Genomic DNA, 24,585 nt, shown 5'->3' with positions numbered 1-24,585 from the left:
TATGGTGGCTGAATAATAAAACAAGACTCTTACATATGCTATCTACAAGAGACTCACTTCAGTATGAAAAACACACATGAACTGAAAATAAAGTGTTGAAAAAAGACTTTCTGAAAATGAAAACAGTTGTAGTAGCACCTTGGCCAGTATGGCTCGGTTGGTATGAGCATCATCCCTTGCACCACAAGGTTGTGGGGTTCAGTTCCCGTTCAGGGCGCATACCTAAGTTGCACGTTCAGTCCTCTTGGTGGGAGACTCAAATCTCAGAAAAACTTTAGTTTCAGGTAATAGCTAATATGCTTAGTAATCAATGTATGTAAAAAGCTATTGTTTCAAGAACTGAAGGAATGACCCACCTTGACTCCAGATCATAAGCAGTTTCATCTTTGTGCCTCAGGACTGCACGCAATCAAGATGGTATCTGAGCCATTGTACTTCATGGTAGGATGCCCACCCCCTAGGACACAGATAAAAACTACTGCCCAGGACACAGATGAAAGAATACTGCAGCTTTTTATCTGATTAACTTCTTTCCATGAATTCAAAACCCCTTACCTACACTTTTCTTCTCCTTATAAAAAAGGTCTGTTTAAAATGGAATTTGAGACGGTCTGTTAGGGTACAAACCTGCCATCTTCTCAGATTGCTGATCATTTGAATATAACACCCATAAATATTCAATCCCTGTCTCTGCTTATTGGGTCTGATAGGTGACAGGCAACATGAACAACAGCTTTTCTGGTTTCACCCTGATGGGAGTGTGTGGGAGGCAACTGATTGACGTTTTTCTCTCACATTGATGTTCCTTTCTTTCTCTCTCAAATCAATAAATGTATCCATGGGCGAGTATTAAAAAAAAGTTGGTGGGAGCAATACTATCAGACAAAACAGCTTTTGTAAAATAAAGACTGTAACAAAAGACAACGAAGAACCCAGCAATTCCATTTCTTGGCATTTACCCAAAGAAACCCAAAACACAAAAAGACGTATGCATCTGTATGTTCACTGCAGCATTATTTACAATAGCTGAGATATGGAAGCAACCTAAGTCTTCATCAGTAGATGAAGAAGTGGTGCATATACACAATGGAATATAACTCAACCATTAAAAAAAAAAGAAAGGAAATCTTGCTATCTGCAACAACATGGATGGACCTAGAGGGTGTTATGCTGAGTGAAATAAGTCTGAGAGAGAAAGATAAATACCATATTATTTTACTTATACATATGTAGAATCTAAAAAACAAAATAAACAAACGGAACAGAAACAGACTCATAGGTAAAGAGAACATTTTGACAGCTGCCAGATGGGAGAGGGGTTGTGGGACTGGGTGATAAAGGTAAAGAGATTAAAAGTACAAATTAGTAGTCGCAGATCAGTCATAGGTATGAAAGTACAGCATACGGAATAAAGTCAATAATATTGTAATAACTATGTATGATGTCAGTCGGGTACTACATTTATTAGGGTAATCACTTCATAAGTTATATATATCACTGGTTGCACATCTGAAACAAATATAATATCACACATCAACTGTAATTAAAAAATAAAAATTATTTAAAGTTAATTAAATTTAAAAAGTTACTGGATCCGAAAGGTAGAAGAGTTCTGACAGGCTCTTTTAGGTAAGAGTCTTCTGAAACACTGTAACAGGGAGAGCAGTGAGGAAAGCAAAGGTGCCTAAGGCAGAGAGAGTAATTTAATTATTGCTGATGAGTGCTCTGCACATTTACTAATCTTCATGAAATAATAAATAAAATAGAAAAAGACAGACATTGACAAGGACCCTGAAAAATTACCAATGATAGATGGTCTGATTAAAATGAACAAATGACAACCTTACAAACAGACATCTGATAGTAGATTCATTCTTTTAAAAAAGGATATGTTCACCAATTGTAGGAATATATATCCATTTTAGCTTTAGGGAAAAATTTCTAGCTAACTTAAATGCTACAGTTTTATTATTGCAGGTGATGACAGCAGGCATGAGAAGAGAAATTATAAAGAGAATATAAGAAGCAGATTAAAATGCAATTCAACATGTGACTGTCTTGTAGCTTCATCTTTGTTGAGTGTTTTCAAACAAAAGACAGTCTGAAGCCATGTCACAAGGAAATGTCTTAATATGAGTCAATGTGTTTTTTGGCAATGGCACTGTGATACAGATAAATTTGTTTATTGTCTGATAAGAGATTACGGGTGGGAAATACTGGATTTTTTTAGCCAATTGCAGGTTATAAAATATAGTTTAAATATGCTTGGAAAAAAACCAAAAAATTTCATAACAGGCTCCTCAATTGCAAAAACATTGTTTTTCCTCCAAACAGAAAATACTCTCTCAATATATAATATTTCATTTTATATAACTATACATAATATTCTATTTGAAGTAAAATATTTTAGCAATAGTTTTATTAAAGATAACTGAACTTAAGGATTTAATCATGAAATTATGATTCTTGTATACTAATTGAAATAATATATATAAATCACTTAATAAAGTATCACAGTAGTTCTGATTATACAGTATAAAATATACTCATATAATCTTCTGAAAATTGAGAACGACCCATTAGTATTTCTAATTCATTTCCTTACCTCATAATTATCAGTCTCTGATCGAACATGAGCAGCTACAGATAAACTGGCTTCAACCTGGGCATCTAGAAATCATCCTTGTATGATAGTTTTTTATTAAATTTAGGGTAAGTTTAACCATTCAGAAGAATTTGGCTAAGGGGATATGAGGATCATTTAAATATTTAGAAAATCAAGGCATTGTCAATATGCTACTTTTAAATAGCTGTAGCAACTTGTATTGGTAGAGGAAACAAAATGTTCTATTCCCCAGCATGGAGTCCTGCGTTCACTCGCCACCGCCCTCATCACACTGCTGGAATGGCTGCTCCTCAACTGTCATTCCTACTTGAGTATCTTGTTTACCATTATATCCCCAATGAAAATGGAAGTAACGATAGCACATAATGCACAGTTGTTGTAAGAACCACATGAATTGATATACATAAAGTCTTAGAACAGTATTTCGCACAAAGTATAGAGTATTAGCTACTATTAATTGCAGTAGTATGTGTCACATAGGAGATACGTTAAATGTTGTATGAACAAGTGAATTTTGCCTGTTGATCCTAGTTCTTTTGAAAACCTAGTGCTACTTCACTCACCAGCATATACTATAGTTTAATATGGGTATTATGTTCTTACAATTCTTCACCAAAATCCTCCATTTCCTTTATTGTTTCCTCCATATTGTGGTTTATAGATACCTCCTTCACATCCTAACTTTCAATCTCATGATCCATTTTTATTGTCAGTCACTATTTCTAAAACATTACTAAATAATGCTAGTCCCAATTCTTTTGATCACCATGGGTGGGCTAAATTATTAAAGGTTTGTGAAACTGTGTTTCTGTTTCCTATCTATAAGATGTTGGAATGCAAAGGATAATACTACCTAATTAACAGGAATATCATGAGGACTGAAGTGCTCACACAAGCAATGAAAAAGACATACTTAGGGATAATAACTGATTTAAGTGAAAGCAACAAATTATCTGAGCTCAGAGCTGCTGCTAAGACCTCTGGATCTTTTTTCCCCTGGAAGTATGTAAGTGTCCTCAGAGTGGAAATCTTTTAGAAATTAAAAATATTAAGTAGCATTCAATCTCAACCCGTTACTCTTCAGGTTCCCACTTTGAACATTAGGATAAATGAGGGGAGGGCTATATGGAACTTAAGGCTGATTCTATTCTACTCTATTTGCTCTTGAATGTTAATATGCTAAACACTTAAGAAAATAAAACTCTAGGACTTCCACCCAAGATGGAGGTGTAGGTAGATATGCTTTGCCTCTTCACACAACCAAAAGAGGACAACAACAAATTTAAAAACAAAAAACAGCCAGAACTGCCATAAAAACAAACTGTATGGAAGTCCTACAACCAAGGAGTTAAAGAAGAAACATTCATCCAGACTGGTAGGAGAGGTGGAAATGGGCAGCCAGGGCAGAGAGGATGCTCTGCAAGGCAGCAGCTGGCAGACTGGGTGGTCCCACATTCAAGTGTGGATAAACCAGGCGTAACAACTGGGAGCTAGATAGACCCACGCAACCCAGGGTTCCAGTCCAGTGTTCCAGCCCAGGGAAATAAAGCCTCCAAACCTCTGGCTGTAAAAACCTGTGGGGTTGCAATGGCAGGAGGAGCTCCCAGGCTCATAAGGGAGTCCAATGGAGAGGCCCACGGGGTACTAGAATGCACACAAATCCACCCACCTAGGAATCAGCATCAGAAGGGACCAATTTGCTTGTGGGTAGCAGGGGAAGTGCCTGAAAGCTGGCTGAGAGCCGAGCAAGTGGCATTGTTCCCTCTCTGACCCCTCTACCACACACAGCGCCCACAGTGCATCAAGTGGGTTGCCCCTCCCTGGCCAATACCTAAGGCTCTGCCCCTTACAATGTAATAGGTGCACTGAGACAAAGAAATATGTTCCAAATGAAAGAGCAGATCAAAACTCCAGAAAAAGAACTAAATGATGAGGAGATAGCCAACCTACCAGATGCACAGTTCAAAATACTAGTAATCAGGATGCTCACAGAAATGGTTTAGTGGAGCCACAAAATAAAGGAAGAAGTAAAGGCTATGCAAAGTGAAATAAATAAAAATATACAGGGAACCAACAGTGACGGGAAGGAAACCAGGACTCACATCAACAATGTGGACCAGAAGGAAGAAATAAACATTCAACCAAAACAGAATGAAGAAACAAGAATTCAAAAAAAATGAGGAGAGGCTTAGGAACCTCTGGGACAACTTTAAACATTCCAACATCCAAATCATAGGGGTGCCAGAAGGAGAAGAGGAAGAGCAAGAAATTGAGAACTTATTCAAAAAAGTGAAGGACGACTTCCCCAATGTGGCAAAGAAAATAGATTTTCAGGAGATCCAGGAAGCTCAGAGTCCCAAAGAAGGTGGACCCAAGGAGGAACACATCAAGACACATAATAATTAAATTTCCCATGATTAAAGATAAGGAGAGAATCTTAAAAGCAGCAAGAGAAAAGGATATAGTTACCTACAAAGGACTTCCCATAAGACTATCAGCTGATTTCTTAAAAGAAAACTTGCAGGCAAGAAGGGGCTGGAAAGAAGTATTTAAAGTCATGAAAGGCAAGGACCTACACCCAAGATTACTCTGTCCAGCAAAGCTATCATTTAGAATGGAAGGGCAGATAAAGCGCTTCCCAGATAAGGTCAAGTTAAAGGGGTTCATCATCACCAAGTCCTTGTTATATGAAATGTTAAAGGGACGTGTCTAAGAAAAAGAAGATCAAAACTATTAATAGTAAAATAACAAACTCACAACTATCAACAACTGAACCTAAAGAACAAAAACAAAAACTAAGCAAACAACTAGAACAGGGATAGAATCACAGAAATGGAAATTACATGGAAGGTAATCAGTGGGGAGGAGGTGGGAGAGAATGGGGGAAAGGTACAGGAAATAAGAAGCATAACTGGCAGGTAGAAAATAGGCAGGGGGAGGTTCAGTATAGTGTAGGAAATGGAGAAGCCAAAGAACTCATATGCACCACCCATGGACATGAACTAAAGGATGGGGGGATGCAGGGGGGCGGGGTGGTGCAGGAGGAAGGGGATAAAGGAGAGGAAGAAATGGGACAACTGTAATAGCAAAATCAATAAAATATAGTTTAAAAAGAGGAAATACAACTCTAGAACCAAAATGTGATATTAGGTTAAAGAAAGAAACCCATCTAACTGATGAATAGCCCTAGTGTTGTCTTAAGCTGAGGAAGAAGCAAGGAAAACATACATAAAAAAACCACAAGAGATTTTGTCATAGATCCCTAATTGTATGACAGGCTTGGCGATACAAATATGGTCTTTGCCCTTAAGTTCACAATCTAGTGAGAAAATAGATGTAAACAGTGATTACAATACAGTGTGATAAGTGACAGAAGCCAGAGCAGAATGCTCTATGAATGAACACAGAGAAGAAAGAGAGCAACTGTAATCAGAAATAACATTTCAGTAGAGTGGACATTTGAGTAAGGTCTGCAGAATAAGTAGGTATTTTCTAAGTGAGAGAAGAGTGGAAAATAGACATTTTGAGTAATTGTAGAGGGCCTAGGAGATCAGGGAGTAGATGAACGGTAGCAGAAAAGACATGTGGTAGGAAACAGTGAATAAAGTGCCCAGAGAAGTCCGATTGTGGCCCAATTGCACATGGTTTCCTACATAATACTAAGGGGTTTACACTTTCCACTTGTAAGAATCAAGAAGCTGACTTCTTTACCCAGAGGTGTAACACTGTAGCATAGACTGTATGTGAAAAGGAAAATAAGGTTAAGGGGTTTTGTCACAGCCCAGGCAGGAGATGCTAGACCACTGCATAAGAAAGACACAGGCAACAAGCATCTGCATTCTGGAGATGGTCAACAGTGTCAGGGGACCAAGATTCAAATTTGGTAGTAATATATCAGACCTACAATACCTGAACCACAGATTCTCTTATTCATTCAACACCAATCAAATATTACAAAGGCCTTATTACAATGGGATATAGCAGTAAATTGGAAAGAAAATGTCTTTGTCCTCCATGAGATTACATTCTAGTGCAAGATATCAGTGAGTAAGAAAAGAGACCAACAAGACAACTACAGACTGATGCAGCTAGGAAAGAAATAAGTAGGATAACATGATTTTAAAGAAAAAGGCTGATTTTGATAACTATATAAGGGTGTTTAGTGGAGGCCTGAGATGTCTTTCAGCTGAAGCCTAAAGAAAGCAAATGGAAAACTATAATTAAAAGGCAAATGAAGACAATTTATAAGAGGAATTTAAGATGTCAACAATAATCTAATTAAGCACCATGGGGAAAGTCACACTTGAGAAGAGATCAGAGAGCATTATAATCAGATAATCAGAAATGACAATCCACACCTGTAGAGCCTGCCTCTGAAGAAATCCAAGATGGCTTATCTATATTAGACATCTTATCCCTCAAAGATCAAAATGTCTGGAATATTCTACCTTAGTTCTGGGGTTGTTTATATGTATGGTGCAAGAAAGGGAAAGGGATGAGAAAATTTTCATCACCTTGAGTACAGGATCAGAAAAAGGATTTCAGAAGAGTGGACATTTGAGTTAGCTCTGCAGAATAAGTAGGCATTTTCTAAGTGAGAGAAAAGAGGAAAAAGGCATTTTAGAAATTATGAAATGTGGGTGAATTATAAAAGACAAAACAGAAGTTATGAATTAAAAATCTATTTCACATACCTTCTAATATTTCACATACCATCTAATATCTTACTGCAATTATATGAGATGTTTCATAATGCTCAATTGTGTTTACTGTTCATTCATTTATGATTAATATTAATGCAGTAGAAATTTCTTCTTTACAGGGATTTTTACCATTAAATTTTAAAATACAGAATTTTTTATCCATACTGAAATCAGTATAGTACTAATGTCAATATAGTACTAATGTTACAGATCAATAATGCCAACGCTGAATTGCTCTCCTATAAAAAATCCATCTCAAAATTACAATATGAAATAATATAAAATATATTGCCTTGGCTGGTATGGCTCAATGGATTGAGTGCCAGCCAGCAAACCAAAAGGTCGAGGTTCAATTCCTAGTCAGGGTGCATGCCTGGATTGCAGGCCAATGTTTCTCTCTCTCTCTTCCCCTCTCTCTAAAAATAAATAAATAAAATCTTTAAAAAACAAAATAAAATAATATAAAATAGAATATAATGTCCTCATAGCAAATTTTATTGGTCATGCAGTTATAATGTTTATCTGTATTCATTTTGCCTCTACAAGACTGGTACAAAAAATGAGGAAAACTTGTTGGACAGAAAAAAGATTTTGTTACATGGACTGTACTTTCTGTAGACAATTTTTTAACTAGAAGGAACCTTAGCATGTTTAATGGCCCCCCCCCCTTATACCTTTTTAAAGACAAGTAAACAAATTTGGCAGAAGAAATCTAGCAGAACCTATCTGACTTAAGAGGTCACATGAATAATGAGTGGAAGAATATGATTTATCAACAATAAAGGGGCTTTTTTAAATGATCAGGGTTAATATAAATATTTTAAATATAAAATAAATAAAATAATGAGTTATTTGCTTGAAAAAAGGATTCTTTCAAAAGGAAGATTTTTTTAGAGGGGGGGCAGGGAAAGGGAAGGGAAGGGGAAAGTCAAGGAACATATAGCAAGGACTCATGGACAAAACCAAAGGGGAAGAGCTGAGGGAGGGAAGGTGGGAGGGGGCAAGGGAAAGAGGTGGGGGGGAGGTAGAGACAAATGTATTTAAAAAGTAAATAAATTTAAAAAAAAAGAAAGATTTTTTTTAAACAATGTACTTCTCTGATACATCAAGTATTTTCTCCTGTAGTGAATACAGTCATACCATGAAACAATGCATTTACTAAAGAATTGGGGTGGAGGGGCAAGCACACAAGACAATCTCAACATGGAGGCATAATAGTTGGAACATGTAGGACATACTGGAATAAAATCAACTTACTTTCTAGTCTTAAAACTATTTTATCTCAGTATTTTACATTTCTATGACACACCTGTCCTTTCCCATTTCAGATCTCCATGTTATTTCATACCTAAACTTAACATGATACCTTCCCTCCTTCCATCCCATTCCTATTTATGTGCATGTGTGAGATGTACAGACATATAGACACACATGCACATGCACACATTCCCTTGTGAACCCTATTCCTTCCCCAACTCCAAATTTTATTCTCTGTGGCTCACACATGCTTCTTTCCAATCCTGCTCAGAAGCCTATGCCAAAGCAGGAGTCACGGGATTGTTCATGAGGTTTGATGGAGTATGCAACAGAAGCCACTCAGAGCTGTAGCAATATAATACAGGAGAGCAGCAGGTATTAAAAGTTTGAGGAACTGATAATTAATTTCACTTAACAATAACAAAACTACCCAGACGGCAACAAATTAAAGAATAATACCAATAATATGTCTTTTTTCCTAATAAAAGCATTTACATTTGAAACTCTCAAACTAAATTCTCCACTCTCTATCCCACATGCTCACTAGCCACACTTGTTGGCAGGTTTGGGCTACGGTGGGGCACTGGCACTAGGGCAGAGCCTGTCTCTTCTTTCTTACAACCTGATGCACACTAAATGGATTGCTTGGGTAGTCCCTCCATCTATGCTTACATACAAGGATATCAAATTGCTTATGAGATACTATAATATGTATTTACTTTCAAGGATATTAAATTGCCTTTGAGCCATAGTTAGCAGCAGGCCTATCCAAATCTTCTCTGTCATTAGGAGAATAGCCTTAAAGGATCTCAATCACTGTTTAAGAAGGAAATCATCACATGATTAAAAGAGTAGGATGAAAGTGAACTGCTTTCTAAACAGATGGTGAATTACAAAGCTTTGTGCTTGGCAATGTAGCCAGGCCTAGTAAATATAATTACCATTTTATAGGACAACTATAACACTCGGAAATAGATTATGGATTTTATATTTTAATAAATTATCAATTGAACATATAACAAATTTAATAAATTACTTTTTCCTATCGACGTGGGACTATTATCATCATACTAAGATTTTACTCTAATCTTATTCAAACACACATGTACACAGGACTTTGAAACATCATTGATAATCAGATAAACTTGTTGGTTTTGAGGTTATTACTTTTAAAGTTCCAAGTGATATACACCAACTCACAGATATAGAATACAGTCAGATTCTTAAAATGTAAAAAGTATTTTGAGAAATTCAGTAAAAATACCAAATTAATACAGTTTTATTACTAGGATGAATTTAGTACTCTTAAGGGAAGGGTTAAATTGACTAACATACATATATGAAAATATTCTGTAATTTTAAGAAGGCTGCATACATCACAGTGGAAAAGGAAATCCATTTAAACCTTTTAAGACTGTATTCCTAAAACCTCAATGTGGACAGGAAATTTATGCATAGACTTTCTAATTAAATGGTACAGAATGTTCTTAGGTGTCAGGATTTCCACATATTTTCTAGCTTGCCTTCTCAAGGCTCGTTATTAAATGAATGCTATGTGTAAAAAAATGGTAAGAACACTCAAAGATCTCATGTATACCTCTGAAAAGTTCTCATATTTACTAGAAATACTGGCCAAAGTGTTTCTAATAGTCAGAGGTGCTTTCCAAACTCACTTCTTTCCAACAGAATATCTGAAAAAAACATACATAGTATACATATTTAATTCAGCAACCATTTCTAGAGTATTTCCTAAATGCACATACTGCATTAAGAGTCATTAATAGAAGATAATTTAAAACACAGTTATCTCAAGGAGATCCAGCCAAGATGGAGCCGTAGGTAGACTATACTTTGTCTCCTCACATAACCAAAAGAAGGACAACAACAAATTTAAAAACAAAAAATAACCAGAACTGCCAGAAAATAAAACTGTATGGAAATCTGACAACTAAGGAGTTAAAGAAGAAACATTTATCCAAACTGGTAGGAGGGGCAGAGACGGGCATCCAGGGTGGACAGGACACGTGGCACGGTGCTGGCTGGAGGGCCAAGTGGGTGAGGCGGTGGCTGGTAGACCGGGCAGTCCCACATTTTGGTGCAGATAAACCACGAGGAACAGCTGGGGAGTGAGACAGACCATACATTCCAGAGTTCAAGGGCAGGAAAAGAAAGCCTCAAAACCTCTGGCTGTAAAAATCTGTGCAGGTTACAATGGCAGGAGAAACTCCCAGCCTTACAGGAGAGTCTGTTGGAGAGACCCACAGGGTCCTAGAATGTACACAAACCCACCCACAGAGGAATCAGCACCAGAAAAGACCAATTCACTTGTGGGTAGCAGGGGAAGTGACTGAAAGCCGGCTGAGAGCTGAGCAAGTGGCATTGTTCCCTCTTGGACCTCTCCCTTACATACAGCGTCACAATGTAGCAACCTGAGTTGCCTCACCCAGACCAATACCTAACTAAGGCTCTGACCCTTCCAATGTAAAAGGCTTATGAAGACAAAGAAACATGGCCCAAATGAAAGAATGGATCAAAGCTCCAAATATAGAACTAAGCAACCTATCAGATGCACAGTTAAAAACAATGGTAATCAGAATGCCCACTCAAATGGTTGAGTATGGTCACAAAATGGAGGAAAAAGTGAAGGCTATGTAAAGTGAAATAAAGAAAAATATACAGGAAACCAATAGTAAAAGGAAGGAAGCTGGACTCAAATCAACGATTGGGAGCAGAAGGAAGAGATAAACATTCAACCAGAACAGAATGAAAAAACAAGAATTCAAAAAAATGAGGAGAGGCTTAAGAACCTCTGGGACAACTTTAAACATTCCAACATCTGAATCATAGGGTGCCAGAAGGAGAAGAGGAAGAGCAAGAAATTGAAAACTTCTTTTAAAAAATAATGAAGGAAAACTTCCCCAGTCTGGTCAAGGAAATAGACTTTCAGGATATCCAGGAAGCCCCGAGAATCCCAAAGAAGTTGGACCCAAGGAAGCATACACCAAGGCACATCATAATTACATTACCTGAGATTAAAAATAAGGAGAGAATCTTAAAAGCAGCAAGAGAAAAGGAGACTGTTACCTACAAAGGAGTTCCCATAAGACTATCAGCTGATTTCTCAGAAGAAATCTTGCAGGCAAGACGAGGCTGGAAAGAAGTATTCAAAGTCATGAAAGGCAAGGACCTACACCCAAGATTACTGGATCCAGCAAAGCTAACATTTAGAATGGAAAGGCAGATAAAGTGCTTCACAAACAAAGTAAACTTGAAGTTCATCATCACCAAGTACTTATTATATAAAATGTTAAAGGAACTCATCTAAGAAAAAGATAAAAAACTATGAACAGTAAAATGACAACAAACTCACAACTTTCAACAACTGAACCTAAGGAAGCAAAAACAATAACAAACCAGGCAAACAACTAGAAGAGGAACAGAATCACAGAAGTGGAGATCAGAGGGGATGGGGAGGAGTGAAAATGGGGGAAAGGGTACAGGGAATAAGAAGCATAAATAGTAGGTACAAAATAGGCTGGGGGAGGTTAAGAATAGTGTAGGAAATGGAGAAGCCAAAGAACTTATATGTATGACCCATGGACATTAACTAAGGGCCAGGGGGTTGCTGTTGGGAGGGAGGTGTAGGGTGAAGACGGATAATGTGGAGAAAAAAATGGGAAAACTTTAATAGCATAATTGATAAAATATACATATTTAAAACACAGTCAGTTATCTCAAGAAGCACCTGGTGCAGTTGCAGAGAAAACATTACAAATACATGAGCAAATATCTACTATGGAGTATGAGAAGTGCAAAAGTGAAGGATGTATAAGATATACAGTTTGTGAAGGGCATAAAACTTAGAGCTGGAAGAGGTCATGAATATTTCACATGGAGATAAAATGTGGGCAGGGTTTAAATGGATAAATAGGAATTCACCAACAGACAAGGGGAGGAAGAATTTCCAGGCAGAAAGAAAAGAATGTGCAAGAGTCACAGATACATAATCACATGATGTATTCATAAATTATAAGTAATTTTGACTGGATAATTTAAAATGCAAAGAGTGTTGAAAAGAAGAATAAAAACACAAGCAGAAGAAATACCATGAAGAGCCTGTGTGGAATACAATGGAATTTAAATGTAAATGATGAGGAGCCATATTAATCAGGGAGCAACATGGCTCTGAAGACCTGCCAGATGTCTAGTGGTCAGGGAGGTTGAGCCAAACTGAATGTAATAATAAAGTCTTTACTCACTGGAACAATGCAAACAAGAGGCCAAAAAGGATGTTTTGTTCCCCTTGTTCCATTTTGTCCCTATGGAACAGCACTGAGCAAGGGTCAGGTGACATTAAGTGCAGGTGGGGGAAGTCTTTCTACTGCTGAGGAGTATTGGAAAAAAGGCTCTGCCATCTCACAGACCTGAGGGCCAGTGGGAAGGAGAGAGGAAAAGCTAGGAATGGAAAGTTCTGAGTTAGAGGAGAGGAGAGTGTTTCAGCCAAGGGTCTTCAAGTGGAGGCACCAAGGCTAAGAATATAGCTGTACAAATGAACACAGCTGGCCCAGTGGGATACTCTGAGTCTCTGAAACCCCTGCAGGATACCAGAGTGCAGTACTGGCTGTGCACCAAGTCCCATATTGGGAGGGCAGCTTCCCCTCTGAGGTCTGCTAAGAAAAGCCAGTGCATGGTCAAGCCTAAAAGATCACACGGAGGTTTAGGCCTGGAGCTGCATTCCTCAGATTAGATCTGTGATCTACAAAAACCTTTTATTGACAATGTAAAAGATGAACTGGATGGAAAGGATTTACAGTGATGAGGAGACCAGCAGAAGGGTAGTGTAGTAATCTGGTTGGACATGGGGGCCTGAACTCCTGATAAAGTGCTGATTCTAGTCTACCTATGGAGGAAAGGAAGTGAATTCAGGAAGGTCTGATAAACTGGAATAAAATGGGGGAGGCAAAGGACTGGAAGACTAGGTCAGGAGGCAATGAGGGAAAAAGCTCACAGGGCAGGGATGACAGGAAGAGGGTACAAGAGCCCATGCATGATTTCTAAGGTGGGATGATTGTAGGTTATTTTTAGGACAAAGGTGTGTTTGGGTAGAGTACTGAGGTAGAGGGAAAGTTAAGAAATAAAGCTATAGTTTCTTTTTATCAAAGAAATCATTCAAGATGATGGCAGATGACACTGACAATTGGTTTAAGAGTAACAGAAGTGGATGATATGAACTTTTTGCCAGATATAAAGAGTAGTTACTTGGAAACAGTAAGAGAGAGAGAGTATATTACTAATCCTCCTCAGTCCAGAGATATGAAGATGTGGAGGAGAAAGAGGTTTCCCACAAGAGGGAAGTAAGAGAAAGTACTACCATTGGGGGAACAAGGGTTTTGAGAAGAACCTGAGCATACTGGGGAGTTCTTTTTTAAAATGAAGTAGAGAATGGAAAAGGTTAAGAAGTGATCAAAAAGTAGGGAAATAGAGTAGGAGATGAGGAAACAGGACAGAACTATTACCTATAAAGACTTAAATTTGGGGTGGTGCCAAAAGGGGACAGTGTAAGATGTGACAGAAATCATGACCTCAAGGTCCCCAACTTCAGGCAGGGCCTGGCCAGTCTCTGTGGGTATCACCACAGAGCCACCAGTGGGTCCAGTCACTCATGTTCTTTTACTCCACTTGGGAGATTTTTATTTAAATAAACTTTCATAATGTTTAAATCTCTTTCTGAGGATATATTTGGCAAAGCAAAGCTTTAATCAAAAGCAAAAAAAAAAATTGTTCTTAAAGCTCACTGAAGTAGAAAAATATTTATTAATACCATATTTTAAGCTCAGAAATGGTTCCTAAGGATATCTGTGTTAAATGGACTTTAAAAAGAAGTTATTTATTTAATTCACTCTAGTAAGTGCAAAGATTGCACTTCCACACTAAAAATAATGCTTGTGTTTCTGGATAAGGCAATTTCACTTTTAATAAGCTGGGAAAGATAATTACAACCTTAAGAAGTAATCTTTTCTACTATTTACTAAGCCTTAATTGAGGTTGTGCTTTCAGATGTTTTCTCTGAAGTTTAACTGAACTCTACATCCTCTGGTTCTGTCCAGGAGGAAAAGTTACTCCATGATGTATTTATCATTATTCTTCAAATAACATATAGTTCACCCTTTCCACCCTGTTGAAGGCTTGCTTCTTGGGTCCAACTCTACAAAATCCTTAAAAAAAATATATATATATATATATATATTTTTATATTATATAAAATGTATATAAATATGTATATTTATATAATATAAAAAAATATATATTTTATATATATAATAGACATAGCTTTTCATTGGTTGATAAACTATAAGTAGTGGCTTGGCAAGAACTGAAGAAGAATGCTTAGAGCTCTAATTCATATATATAAACTGGATTTATTTAACATGATTTATTAAGGGTGATCTCACTGAAACATCTGTCACTTACTATTAGTCTTATTTCACTAATATAGGTTAATATTTTCCTTTCTCCCTTATATAACCTACATGTATACCTCCATGAATTGTGTAATCCTTAATTCTAAACTAGTGTTTCAGATAAATTCTCTACTTTAGTCATAAATGAAACAATACCCACTATCATGTACTAAGCTGTTTCTATGTGTCAGATGCTGTGCTGCTTTATATAGATCTCATGAATCTTGATGAACATCTGTATAACAAATAATATGGCAATTCACCTAGTAAATAAATTAGAATGATTCTTTTTGTACTATACACATAGTATTTTTAACTCACAGACACTAATAAATAATAATTTGATAAAATAAATGAAAGATTTTGGATAATCTGAATAATTCACATCTCCTCCATTAAAAATTTAATCAAATCTACTATAAAAGAACAGAATTATCAAAGGTGTAGTCTTCTTTCCGAGTCCTTATCTCTTCCTGAAAGCATACTAACATGTTTTAAAATGGACAAAAGAGTGGCAGAAAAAGGATAAAAATCAAGTCAGAAGGGGAAGCGGATTAAACCAATTCAGAATTAATTATTCCCTGTTTGTAAGGATGCTTTATAAAAATATCTTTGTTTTTATGAAATGAATTCACACACATTTAAAAAAATAAATTCTGCCTAACTTGCTTCTTTCTTGAATGAAATGCAGTAGTCATGAGAAGGATGATAATAAGTAAATAATACAATGGACAATGTTAAAAATTCATGTTTATCTTTCACAATGCCAATAAATATGAAAGCAATGGTACTTACCTCCTTTGCACTTTTAATTTTAGTTAGAAATGTATGCAGCTCCATTGTTTCTGCAAACAGTGCACGACATACTGCCTGATAGTGATTTGGTGCCTCTGATTCAGTTGAGAGATGAGCAGCACATAACTAAAGAAGAGGAAAATAATGATGCTTGTTAATTATTTGGGTTGTTTTTTTGGGGGGGGTAACTTAAAAATAGACACATCTAGTAAATTTATATTTTCATATCGGACAGCAAGGCAATTCTGCAATTCCCACTAGCCAAAGCTTAATGCATCACAAGAATATCAGTGAGTGGTCCACTAACAAACATCCAACGGCAGAGATGAGCTTACTAGAATTAGTTAGCTTCTATTTCAAAATGATAGGACATATATAAATGTTTTGGTTGGGAATAGAAAGAGAATTACCATTTATTGAGTATAAATCATAACTCACGTATTTTAAGAGTTACAATTTACTGAGTATTTATTATGCCAGGCACTATATTTCATACATCATAGAGAAAGCACAATAGCATTCAGTCTTCCATGTAACCCCAAATCATCCCCCATTTTATAGCAAATGCCACAGAGGCTAAGAGAACTCAAGTGACTTGTCCACAGTCACAAAGTTGACATGAGGGAGAAGGGGAATTGGATTTTGAAGGCCTAGCTCATTCCAACACATGTTGGATTATGTAATGTAGTAAAAAGACTGCCAGGAAGACTTTTGGAGACCTGGGAAGATCCTTATCAGTAGATGGGAAGTAGGGGAAAGAGAAGAGAGGGAAACATGACTCCACTGGTGATACTTACACAGTCCTAATGTCCTTTTCTACACATAGCCCATAATCTCCACAAAACTACTTGTGAGTAAAAGATAAAATTTAACATCATGAACAACAATTTTAAAAAATCAAACACCATTCAATTTGTTAGATTGGAAAGGTATCCTATCAAGAGTCTAGTGTACAGAAATAATTTCATCTTTCCATAAAATAATAATTGTGTATCCATGTATAATAGTTATATTTCAAAGTACCTCACCTGCATTAAAAAGCTGTGAGTTCTCCCTTAATTATTTACAAGTCAGTAAATTTAACATTAATACAATTTGTGAAAACACACTTTATTATATTTTGATAATTTCTATCTATTAGAGAGTAAAATATGTTTGTAGATTATAATATCCTTCATAATATGGCTTTTTGTTATTTTCATTTGTAATAAGTACTGGGTATGCATTAGGTTACTATTTTTAATAAAATACATTCTCAAGAAAATATCTGGAGTTTCAGTAAGAAACTTTCTCTACAGTACCAAAAACAGGTTAAGAACTAATTACCAGGAATCATGAAAAGCAAAAATCTCACAAGCTTATTATTCATAGGGCTACCAATGAACAAAGAGCATATTTTTTGTTCCATTATTTTTGTGTCCAGAAAACAGCTTTCAATATAGAATTATCATTTCCAAGGTAATGAAAGGCAACTGCTAGGACTTTCACTTCTATCTAATTAATCTCATAAATTTACATTCCAATTACATGTTGTAAAATATGGCATAAAATATTTTGCTGTAATTCACAGTTAAGAAATATATTTTATATAAGGACTTAAACACATACATATATATATATGCATTATATACAAAAATTTCACAAAACAAAACTTACATGTTTCAATTGATTTCCCAACCCACTAATAGGCTGGGACCTGCAATTTGAAAAACACTGATATAAAGGTAATAAGTAGGTCTAAAAATGTTTTTTTAGTGCATATGTCATGATCTTAAACATAGAAAATCCAAAGGAATCCACAAAAAACATTAGAACTAAAAAGCAATTTTAGCAAAGTTGTGGGATACATGATCAATGTAAAAAATTTGTATAGTACCAATGAAAAACAAAATGAAATTAAAAAACAATTCCATTTACAATAGTATCAAAAAAATAAAATAGTAAGAAATAAATATAACCAAGTATGTATGACTTATACACTGAAAACTATAAAACATTGCTGAAATAAATTAAAGAATACTTAAATAAATGGAAAGACATCTTTTATTCATGCATTGGAAGTACTGTTGTCTTCAAAATACTATGCAGAGTGATATACAGAATGAAATCTCTGACTAAATCTTGCCGGCCCTTTTGAAGAAATGGGAAAGCCAATCCTAAAATTTTTATGGAATTGCAAGGGGCCCCAAACAGCCAGAGTAATCTTGAAAAAAAAAAGTTGGAAGACTCATGCTTCTAAATTTAAAAACCAACTATAAAGTTGTAGTCAACAAAACAGTGTGGTACTGGCATAAGAACAGATATACAAATTAATGGAATAGAACTGAGAGTTCAGAAACAAACTCACATCTATGGTTTGTTGATTTTTGACAAATATGCCCAGACCATTAAGTAGAGAAACAAGAGTCTTTTCACCAAAAAGATGCTGGGAAAAATGGATATCCACATGCACAAAATGAAGTTGCACCCTTATTTTGTACCATATATAAATATCAACTCAAAATTAATCAGAGAACTAAATATAAGAACCAACCAAAGATCATTCAGACTTCTGGTCAAGATGGCAGCATAGGCAGACATGGCTCACCTCTTTGCACAACCACATCAAAAAAATTACAACTAAAATGTAGAACCACCATCACTCAGAACCATCAGAAATTGAGATGAATGGAACTCTGACTGACAACCACAGAATTAAAGAAACCGCATCCACCCAAATAGAACTGGCAAGCTGGTGCCATACCTGAGACTCCATCAACCTGGTTAACACTGTTTGACCTGCCTTGGAGATCCCCAGAGACTCTGACCCACACAACTTATGGGTCCACTCAAGCTGCTTTTCCATATGAATGGGTGGTCTTGGCTCATACTGCACAACTACCTAAATCCTCTCAAACAAGCAGCAGCTGGCCTCAGGGAGCCCCAGGCTGGCCACTACCAAGAGCCAGCCTAGATTCACAGCTTGGCATTGCTTGGGAATCTCCAAACCAAGCACAAGAGCAGCCATCTCAGACTGCTTTATAACTCAGGAAGGGTGGCTCCAGGCAAAACACAGGTGGGGGCTGTTCTTGGCCTGCACCACCCAGGAAACCCAAGGGCCAGTGCACCTAGTAGACAGCTAAAGACCACATCAGAGGGCCACCACTCTGCACCTGCACAGCTGGTTCTCCACGGAGGGCAGAGGTTGGTGGTCAGTGGTCACAGCCAATCCTCACAGCTGACTGGCCTGGGTAAATCCCTCCCATTGATCGGCCAACAGCAACCAAGGCTCAACGACAAGAGGAGTGTGTACTCAGCCCATAGAAAGGGTGCGCCTCGAGTACCCAGCTTGGGTGAAAGGGGAGGCTGTGCCACTGGACACTACAGGGCATCAACTACATTAAGGTGACACTACCAAGACACGGAGTCAAAGCAGCTCTACCTAATACATAGAAACAAACCCAGGGAGGCTGCCAAGATGAGGACACAAAGAAACATGGCCCAAATGAAGGAACAGATCAAAACTCCAGAAAAACAACTAAACAATATGTAGATAAAGCAATCTATCAGATGCAGAGTCCAAAACACTGGTTACAAGGCTGCTCAAGAAACTTAAGGAGGACCGCAACAGCATAAAAAAGATTCAGTCAAAAACAAAGGATACATTAAAATAAAGAACATTTTACAGGTAAACAACACTAGCATGGATGAATCCGAGAATCAAATAAATGATTTGGAACAAAAGGAAGCAAAAACCAAACAAACAAAACAAGAAGAAAAAAGAATCCAAAAAGAATAGGAAAGTATGAGCAGCCTCTGGGAGAACTTCAACCGTTCCAACATTTGAATCATAAGGGTGCCTGAAAGAGAAGAGAAAGAGCAAGAAATTGGAAATCTACTTGGAAAAATAGTGAAAGAAAACTTCCCTAATTTGATGAAGGAAATAGATATGCATGTCCAAGAAGCACAGAGTCCCAAACAAGATGGATGTAAAGAGGCCCATTCCAAGACACATCATAATTAAAATGTCAAAGGTTCAAGATGAAGAGAGAATCCTAAAAGCAGCAAGAAAAAAGCAATTCATTATCTACAGGGGAGTTCCCATAAGACTGTCAACTGATTTCTCAAAAGAAATTTTGCAGGCTAGAAGGGACTGGCAAGAAATATTCGAAGTCATGAAAAGCAGGGACCTACGGCCAAGATTGCTCTACCCAGCAAAGCTATAATTTAGAATTTAAGGGCAGATAAAAAGCTTCCCAGACAAGAAAAGGAAAAAACTAAAGGAGTTCATCATCACCAAACCATTATATATGAAATGTTAACAGGTAACTTATTTTAGAAAAATAAGAAGATCAAACCTATGAACAATACAATGGCAAAAAATATGTATCTATCAACCATCTAAAAAACAAATTAAGCAAAGAGAAAGAACAGAGACAGAATCATGGATACAGAAAGTGTTCTGATGACTGCCAGATGGGAAGAGGGTTTTGGGGAATGGGTGAAGAGGTGAGGTGATTAAGAAGTACAAATAGATGGTTACAGAATAGTCATGGGGATGTAAAGTACAGTAGAGAAAATGGAGTAGCCAAAGAACTTATACATATGACCCATGGACATGAACAATGGTGGGGGGATTTCCTGAGGCAGTTGGGGGGGTGCTGGGTGAAGGGGGACAAAGGGGGAAAATTCAGGACAACTGTAATAACATAATCATTAAAATATAATTTTGAAAAATATGAGTCAAAACTATAGTCCTTTTAGTAGAAAACACATAAGTAAACCTTTATTGTCATTGATTTGGTAATAGTTTTTTAGATTTGACACCATAAGCACAAGCACTAACAAAAAAATTCATAAATTAAATTTTATCAAAGCTAATTTTTGTATATCAAAGGACACTATTAAGAGAGTGAAAAGACAATTCACAGAATGGGAGAACATATTTGCAAATCATATATCTGACAAGGGCCTAGTATGGAGACTAAATAAAGAACACTTAAATTCAACAAAAAGACAAACAACCCAATTTAAAAAATTGACTTGAATAGACATGTCTCTAAAGATATTCAGATGACCGAAAAGCAAATAAAACGTCATTGGTTATCAAGGAAATGTAAATAAAAACCACAATGAGATACCACTCACACCCAGTAGGATGGTTATAAAAACAAATAAAATATGGAAAGTGTTGGCAAGAATGTGGAGAAACTAGAACCCTGTATATTGATGATAGAAATGTAAAGTGGTGTAGCTACGATGAAAAACAATTTGGTGGTTCCTCAAAAAATTAAACATAGAATTACCATGAGATCTAGCAATTTCACTCCTAGCTATATGAGGGACCAAAACAAAGCAAAACAAAAACAAACAAACAAAACCCCCCAAACTGGAATTATCTTCTGGAGGGTGGGCCCTGTGTAGTACAGGCTTCCCTCACTGGGAGTGTTCTGGGAACTCATCTGTATCAACATACCAGCTGGCATTGTTGTGAGAGCCTGCACTCAGCTTCAGTGAATTTTTTTTTGAAGACTCTCAACGCATTTTCCCATTTCATGATGGGTGATTTACAAGCGCACCTGCCCACAATGTCCTGAGTGTTCAGCAGTTTTTGACCAAAAACAGCATAATCCCCATGCTCCACCCTCCCTATTGACCGGATCTTGGCCTGAATGACTTTTTTTTGTTTTCCCTGGATGAAAAAAGTTCTTAAAAGGAAATGTTTTGCCAATGTGGAATAGGTGAAATAAAAAACAACAGAAGCACTAAAAGGAATCAACATTGATGAGTTCAAAAACTGTTTTGAGCAGTGGAAAAAAGTGTCAATAGGCAAACTGCATCTAATGGAGAGTAATTTGAAGGTTACTGAAGTTTAAAGATGTAAGAATAAATACACAATTTTTAACAAATAAAGTCTGGGTTTTTGGGGGTCCCACCTTGTATATCCAAAATAATTGAAGTAAATGTTCAAACAAAAACTTATATATGAATGTTCCTATCAGTATTATTCGCAGTAGCCAAAAGGCGTGAACAACTCAAATGGTCTAAACTGATAAGTGGATTAAAAAAATGTGGTATACAATGGAATCTTATTCAGCCATAAATAAAGTACTGACATATGTTATAACATGGATGAACCTTAAAAATATTATGCTAAGTAAAAAAAAAAAAAAAAGGAAAAGATCATGTATTATATAATTCCATTATATGAATGACCCAGAATACACAAATCCTCAGAGACAGAAAGCGGATTAGTGGTTCCCAGGGGCTGAAGGAGAAGGGATAGGGAGTGATGAGTATGGGGTTTCCATCTGAGGTAATAAAAAAGCTCAAGAAACAGACAGTAGTGATGGTTGGACAATATAGGGAGTATTCTTAATGCCATTAAATTGTATACTTTAAAATTATTAATGGAAAAAACTACATGATTTCACTAATGTGGTATATAAAACTGAAAGCAACAATAAACAAGACAAATAAAAACTCACAGACTCAGACAACAGTATGGTAGTTACCAGAGGGAAAGGTGGGGGGGGTGGGTAACAGAGGGTTAAAAGTGGTCAAATACATGATGACGGAAGGAAAAAATAAAATAAAAAGTTATTAAAATGGTAAAATTTGCTACATATATTTCACCACAACTTAATGTTTAAAAAAAATTAACAAATAACAACAAAATTCCACGAAGTCGCCATTGAGATGTGGGAGAAACAATCCCACAGAGAAATAATCCCAGGGGTTATTTCAGTGTCAATTAATTGCTTAATATTTTGTTTTTGTGTTTATATGCATCGCATCTTTAATCCTTGGCATAACCCAATTTAGAATTTAGAACAGCAGAATAATTTACCCAAAGTCACAGATCTAGCCCACAGAATTGGAATTGAACCCAGGCAGTCTAACTCTGGAGCCCAAGTTCTTAGGTACTCTACCCTAGAATGATTGTATATTACCTTTATATTGAAGAAAATAATGTTCTTAATGTGCTTAAGCATAGTACATGGTATACAGTAAGCATGCAACACAATCATTTTTACAATTACAAAAAAAGGGACACACTGTCGGGGTAGAGGAACACAATTAGAAGGAGCAGTTTCTGTCCTGTATCTATCAATATGAAGTTATATGACCTTGAACACTGCTAGGTTTCAATTCATTTCTAAAAGGAAAGGATTGGGCCATGTAATCTCTTAACCTATCTTCCCTTGTTCTATGAATAAATTATAGAGTTAAACCAAAATGTTGAAGTTTTAAAGGTTCAATCTTGAATTTGATTTCTTTCTACTCATTTAACTGATCTTGTCTACTCCAACAGCTGTAAATGCCACCTATAGTCTGATGACTCCTGCTTTAGGTTACTTTTGTTTTTGTCTGTCAAAACAATACCTACTTTACCTTTAACACGGAAAGATATTTCATTAGGTAAAGAATTTTAGGTTCTATTTTAGAATTTTGAATATATTATTCCTTTCTGTCCTATAGCTTCCATTGTTTCTGTTGAGAAGTCAGGTGCAAGTCTAATTTTTTTCTCTGGCTGGTTTTAGATTTTCTGTTTGTAATTACTAGCAGTTTGAGTGTAATTTTCATTTTATTTATCTTACTCTTGGTTTGTATGGCTTTCTGAAACCATGGCATAGTATTTTCTAGCATTTTGAATAATTCTTAAGTCAGCATATATTCCAGTCTTTAAATATTCCACCCATCCTGCCTCTTTGCTCTAGTTAGAACTTTAATTACATGTACTTACCCTTTATTCTGTATTTTTGTTCTATTGTGTCTCTGTGTTTCATTCTGGTTATATTATACTTCACTCATTTCTCTTCAGCTCTTCCTAGTCTATTAAACCCATATACCAAGCTTTTATTTCAGTTATTTTATTTTTTGGTTCTCAAATTCCCATTAAAAAAAAAACAACACATTTTTTAGTTCTTTGCTTAAAGTTTCAATCCTGATACCTGGAACTCTGAAAATCAAGTCAACTTGACAAGTCCATTATCTGGATTCCCTATATAGAACCATTAATAATGTTGCTACAACCCAAATAAACTTTCACAGAAACTTCATTAAACACATAGACCCTTATTATATATTTTCAACAAAACTTCAAATTGTCAGCAAACCTTGACTAGATGGATGTGATTAGATAAAAGAGAGCCTATAATAGGTTCTGACATTTTGAAACATGTCATTTTTTCCCAGATAAGTTAGTATCTATATTTTGAAGCAATGCATCAACTAAAAGAAAAATTTTTATTCAATATCAAATTAAAGATGTATTCCAGTAACTCAGGAATTTTATTTATTATCCATGAGCCTTTTACCCTAATTAATCAGACTGCTACATAGTAAGATACCATAAAGTTTTTGAAAATTTTTGGCACAATCAAGAATACATTTTTTGTTTAAATATTTAGAAATCCAAGTCACCTGTTGTTTAGAGACTACAGAAGAAAGAAAAGGCATAATCAAGATTGTATCTTTTGAGATATTTAGGATTTGTCACATCATACATCAACATGTCTAACAGACCCTGACCTGAGGCAAATCTATGTGTTCCTTCAATTGTTATCCATGATCTCTGTTTTCTGTAAATACAGCCTTTAGGTATTGATTAATAAGCTTTGCCTGCACCTAATGATTCCAATAAAACCCACTTCAAGGAAGAGTTTGGGGCATTCTACACTAGAGGGAAATCACCACCCCTTTCTCCTGGCAGACCAAGTATGTCTGGGATGACTTATTTTTTCATCCGGGATGGCCAGGT

General features: G+C 36.2%; 1 protein-coding gene across 3 annotated transcripts in view; it reads right to left on the bottom strand.

The window, feature by feature from the left end:
• The window catches only part of SPIRE1 (spire type actin nucleation factor 1), a 317,606-nt gene that overhangs the window by 152,535 nt on the left and 140,486 nt on the right, over positions 1-24,585 (bottom strand). For all 3 annotated transcript variants that reach the window (XM_054587329.1, XM_054587328.1, XM_054587330.1), the window contains exon 4: positions 15,843-15,968. In XM_054587329.1, coding sequence (XP_054443304.1) covers positions 15,843-15,968 — 126 coding nt within the window. The remainder of the gene's footprint in view (positions 1-15,842; positions 15,969-24,585) is intronic.

The sequence above is a fragment of the Pteronotus mesoamericanus genome, unplaced genomic scaffold (genome assembly GCF_021234165.1).
Source record: "Pteronotus mesoamericanus isolate MK-2021 breed Mesoamerican mustached bat unplaced genomic scaffold, CSHL_Meso_final scaffold_118, whole genome shotgun sequence".
NCBI lineage: Eukaryota > Metazoa > Chordata > Mammalia > Chiroptera > Mormoopidae > Pteronotus > Pteronotus mesoamericanus.
Note: the sequence above shows the minus strand (reverse complement) of the source record. Positions and strands in the feature narration are given on the sequence as shown.